General features: G+C 30.1%; 1 protein-coding gene across 1 annotated transcript in view; it reads left to right on the top strand.

Annotated features, from left to right (window-relative positions):
* LOC117122757 (importin-7-like) overlaps positions 1–5,510 on the top strand; it is a gene marked incomplete in the record, with an annotated part of 30,105 nt that overhangs the window by 2,507 nt on the left and 22,088 nt on the right. Inside the window, 4 exon segments of the mRNA XM_033268487.1 lie at positions 1,253–1,411; positions 1,919–2,075; positions 4,058–4,147; positions 5,083–5,177. Coding sequence (XP_033124378.1) covers positions 1,253–1,411; positions 1,919–2,075; positions 4,058–4,147; positions 5,083–5,177 — 501 coding nt within the window.

Raw genomic sequence — 5,510 nt, 5'->3', positions numbered from 1 at the left:
ATCAAATTTCAGTCTTATTTTACATTTTTTTCATTCTTAGGAATGTCTAAATTCAGTTTAACTAGCAATTCCGTATTATATTTATAAATCTTTATAACATTATACAAAAATTAGATTTTTCTTAAAAACTGAAATTTTGCCGGGAATGGGGCTTTAAGTATAAGCCCTGGGCTTCTTTTTTTAAAGACCTTTGGATGGGCAAACAAAGAGGTGGACTTCTTTTCAAAATGAATGCTTTAAATAAATTTATGAATTGCTACTATACAGCAATTTTTAACTATGGAATTTGAAATTTAATTAATAGTAAATTTTAAACATGCTACAGTAGTACAATAAACTAATATTAATACTGACAAGCATATTAATAAAAAAAAAAACGTCCGTCTGAATGTAAGTACTATTTCGAAAGAAGCCCATACTATCCTGATTAGAATTTTCGAGATGGGCTTCCTTTCGAGACTAAGCCCATGGGGCTTCTTGTTGAGGTTATGGTATCGGCGATGTGGTGAGATTGTGGCACCACGGCAGACACTTGCCTTTTTTTATTTAACCAAAATGACTAATTTGGAGGGATCTGCAATTTAAAAGAACTTGTTTTTATATTAATTAAAGAGATTACTTGATTATTCCCAATTGACTCATATTACCAATATTTTAAAGAATATCTAACTAATTTCTTAAACTATAAGATTGTTTGGGATATATATTTTTAATATCATGTTCCATTGGTCTTTGATTTAAATTTTGTTTAAATTGTCCAAAATTGTATTGTTTCATAAAAGTCGGTTGTTCATTACTCTTGTATATTTTCATATACTGTATTTTACTTGAGATTGCTAATTTTGCCAACAGAAGTGAAAGTTTGTTCAATTCAATTCAATTTTGCTCTTCATCCCCAGTGAGACAATGGCCATGACATTGTCTCTCCATCTCTCTCTGTCCTGTGTTCAGATCTAAACTAATTTCCTTCAGACAGATCTGTGGTTCCATTATGCCAGCTTTTTTGGCCTTCCTCAACTTTGTCTAAAAGCTTTCCACTTGAAAGCAATTCACAAATGGCTCTGTACAGGCATGTGCCATAAAAATTTTCGGCACTTGGTCACAAGTATCAGTGATTCTGGTACCTGAATATTATTTTACATTTTCTCTAACACCTTCCTCCTTCATTATGCTTTATGTTTAAAAAAGAAATAAAAATGCTTGCTTCAATGACATTGATTTTTTATACATGGCTTTCAATTTCTGCATCCAGAGTTCAGCTTGCTGTCTGTCTGCGGAACATTCTGAAGCATGATTATCCAGGACGTTGGACAGGAATAGTGGAGAAGACAGTTCATTTTCTACAATCCAAGGATCCGGGCGCTTGGTTTGGTGCCCTAATCGGTGTCTACCAACTTGTTAAGAATTACGAGTAAGCATTATGCTTCAACGAACGATAATTTTTATAGTTCATGCAATGTATTCCCCCTCCTTCTTTCCAATGCAGTGTTTGGACTCAATGCTTTAGTATAATTTTTTCGTTAATGTTTTTAATAGGAAATAAATAGAATGAGAAACTAGAAAAAAAACAAAAAATTTGCTTTATAAATATGTACAGGAAAAAGTTAGTCTGTAATCAATACGCTTAATAAAACATTACTATATTTAGAGCTATTCAATAGACTGTTCTCTGATGTGTGTAGGTGATTAATTAAACTCTTTTAGTTTACAGTTGTTAACCAACCATAACACTTAAATTGAATTTATACTTAATCTGTATAGTAATGTACAGTATACCAATAAATCTCTTTGAATGAATGAGATAAAATAAATTTTGGCATACATTTAAATTCCAAACATTTCTAAAGTGTAATGTTAAAATTAATGTTTTTCTTCTTTTATTTTTAAACTTTTCTTATTTTTTTCCCCTCTTTTTCAGGTACAAGAAACCGAATGAACGTGAGCCACTGAATCAGGCAATGCAGTTTATTCTGCCGCTTATGTATGAATGCGTAGTACACTTGTTACCCGACCAATCAGAGGTGGCTATGCATATGAAGAAACAAATTCTGAAGATATTTTATGCTCTAACCCAGGTACTGTACTGGTCAAAATTATTGCAGATTTTAAATGCATTCAACCCAGTTGCGTTTTCGTTGAAATTTACATTGGCATTTTCGTTGACATTCTGGTTTTTTTTTTTAATTGTGCGGTTTTATTAAACATCCAAAAGTGTAAACACCAATTACAGGATAACATAAATATATAAGAATATGATAAAGATAAAAACATAACATTACAAAAGAATCATTAAAAAGTCAAATAATTAACTTCCACAAATAGATATTAAGGGATAAACACATTATTAACCAATTAAACTAACTACTACATGTACAGTATGTTTAAAATTTGAAAAATTACAATTAATCCAATTCAGAATATTCACAAACACACATGTTGTACAGGAATGAAATCCCAAACACTCGCACGAGAGAAATTTACATTTAAAATTGATTTAGAACGGAGACTACGAACAGGAACATTAGAAGTTAGAAAAAAAGATTCACATCTTTGAAAGCTCAGGAATTGTTTATTCAGAATTCAATGAAAATTGTTGTATTAACAGTTACTGAATAAACATACACTTACAAAATAGATGTTTGTTTATTACGAACTAACATGTAGTAAAGAAACAAGGTGATTAAATTAAGATTTTTAAGGTCGGTAGTTGGGAGTTATAGGCCTAGGCGTATTTTGTTTTTGACATCTTAAAAAGGAAGACGTGGTTGTCGTATACGACGTAAACAGTCTAGACACTCCAGTCAATAAATCAACAATAATAATAATAAAAGAAAAAAGAAAGAAACAAAAAAAAAACTCACCAATATATCTCTTCCAATAAATCTATCCATGTTATTTATCAAATGGCAATATATATATAAAATTATATATTAATATAAAAATTATATAGTGTTTGTCTTAGGGCACATAGAAACATTCATTAGATTATCACTCTTTTTAAAAATAAAATTGATGAGGGAGGACGTTTTTTTTTTTTTTTTTTTTTTAGGAAGGCATTTTTTTTTTTTTTTTTTTTTTTTTTTAAATCGGAACAATAGATTGTTTCGCTTTTGTTTTTATCGATGAGGGAGGGACTGTTTATGTTTGGTGTGTAATAGTAAATATTGTATAAAAACTAGTTTAATTTTATAGTTTTTTAAATCACAAAATTGCATTGTTATTTTTCTGCTGTTGAAATAATTGATGCAGCAAACAAAAATTTTTTAATTCCTGCATCAATATTTCCCGAATTTTTGACACGGGCAGGAGTGATAATCTAATAAATTTTTCTATTTGCTCTTATGCATTAGTCTTTTATTTCTTTCTTTTACTTATTATAGTAGTTGAATTCATTTCTTTAATATTATTATAAATGTACCGTTTGTAGCAGAATTAAACATTTTAATTTCAACTGTATATTTATGATAATTTATAATTTTATGTGTGGAAAATTAATAAAACAAACAATTATTGTATAAAATTATTACAGTTTGTAATTAAATTTATTTCCAATAAGTCACAGGTATATTACAAAAGAGACAAAAAAAAAATAACAAGGCACTATTATATATAACTACTTAATAATACTATACAATATAATACTATATAATATTTCAAGTATTTGACATTATTCCTACATTAATCCATATTATGTGGGTTGATTGTCTTACAACTTACAATTTTTTTTTAAATATTGTAAAATATATTCTAAATTTACAATTAATTCATAAAATTTAATATTTTTATACATTCAATTATATAACATTTTGATTGAATTACCGTTGCAGCTAATTTTACATTCTTAAAATGTTGTCGAGAAGGAAAGGTGATCAACTCTGCTAAGTACGTCACTCACCTCCGCTGCATTAATATTGTATTGTAATGAATACTCAATATATAATTTATGGTGTGCATAATTACTAGCTTAATCTGTATCGTTATAACCTTAGGCTGCAAGGGCAATGTTAACATGGTTACTCTGCAAGAGCATTGCAATAGCTAACATTTGTCTTTTCAGTATTTTCTACCACTGGATTTGATTAATGAAGAAATCTTTACTAAATGGATGAAAATATTCCAAACTGTTGTCGAAGCCCCAATTCCACAGGTAATTAAACATAAGAAATACATACACTTTTTTTTTTTTTTTTTACTGAAGTGGGTTGCTTTAGCCCACTGAAACACAATCAAAGGGTATTGTCTTATAGTGTAAAAAAAAAAGCAGGGAATGCAAGCAGTAACTGCATTCCAGATTGCTAGCTATGTCTATCCTATGTCCCAGAGGCTAGAAAATGAAATGCAGCGATGTGTTTGCACTGTTACTGTATGCTTAAACGGAGATTAGAAAGTAGTATTGTCTCTGCAGGTCTAAGCCTACTATAGCATGTGTGTCCCGCAGATAGACTTGCAGAACAACATTAATATACACTACAGATGAGCATCAATGCACATAAACATGTTACCTAATAATTTGTGCAGTAATTTTCTTAAAGGTTACTTGTACTAATCTGTTTTAAAGGAAAATGATATACTAATACAGTTGAACTTGCCTAGAAGTAGAATCCAAAATGGCATTGAAAAATTGGTATGTAAAATAAGATCGACTTAGAAATTTTTCATGTTAGGCAAAGTTGAATTAAGGAAGTTTAACGGTAATTATTGGTTAGTGATTTACATATCTCCTGTTATCTATAATTTGCACTGGCTTCCCATTAAAAGTCTCCAACAACCCACTTACCTACTTGATCTCCTTCCTATATCTCCTTACCCTTCCTCTGTTCTTCTGACCTAAATTTGCTCATTTTTCCCAAAGTTAACACCAAATCCTACGGCCACAGATCATTTTTATTTTCAGCTGCCACACTTTGGAACCCCCTCCCTAAACATATTGCAGACTCAGTTTCAATTGCTATTATTAAAAACCAAACTCAAAGACATTTTTGGCAATCTAAACCTGCACAGCTCCTTTGATTTTCACCTCGGTTTAGTGATATTGGCACTTTATTTATAATAATTATTATTATTATTATTATTTACATACAGGAAACACTGCAGGTTCTCCCAGAGGAACGGCCAGAACTAATTTGGTGGAAGGCCAAGAAATGGGCTTTGCACATCTTAGCAAGAATGTTTGAAAGGTAATGAAATTGAATAAACCACAATCAAAATATATAAATACAAAAATATATAAAGAATGTATAATAATACCTTAGTTGATTAAACATTAGGTGATTAATACCACTAGTAACAATATTAGATGGACTTAACTTAGTGCAAGGTGCTTAAAAATATGGAACAAAAAAAAAATGAAAAAAGGAAAAAAGTAAGAAAAATACAGTACACCAATGTAGCACCCACATGAAGTATGGGGTTACATTGTCACTGCCAGCAAGAGATACTTGTGTATCTACACTGTTCGGAATTGGGTACCTCCTAACACTAACTGGCGTGGTGTAATAATGAATTAAAAA

This window comes from Anneissia japonica, unplaced genomic scaffold (genome assembly GCF_011630105.1).
Source record: "Anneissia japonica isolate Jap-2015-1 unplaced genomic scaffold, ASM1163010v1 scaffold3032_len512176_cov184, whole genome shotgun sequence".
Taxonomy (NCBI): domain Eukaryota; kingdom Metazoa; phylum Echinodermata; class Crinoidea; order Comatulida; family Comatulidae; genus Anneissia; species Anneissia japonica.
Note: the sequence above shows the minus strand (reverse complement) of the source record. Positions and strands in the feature narration are given on the sequence as shown.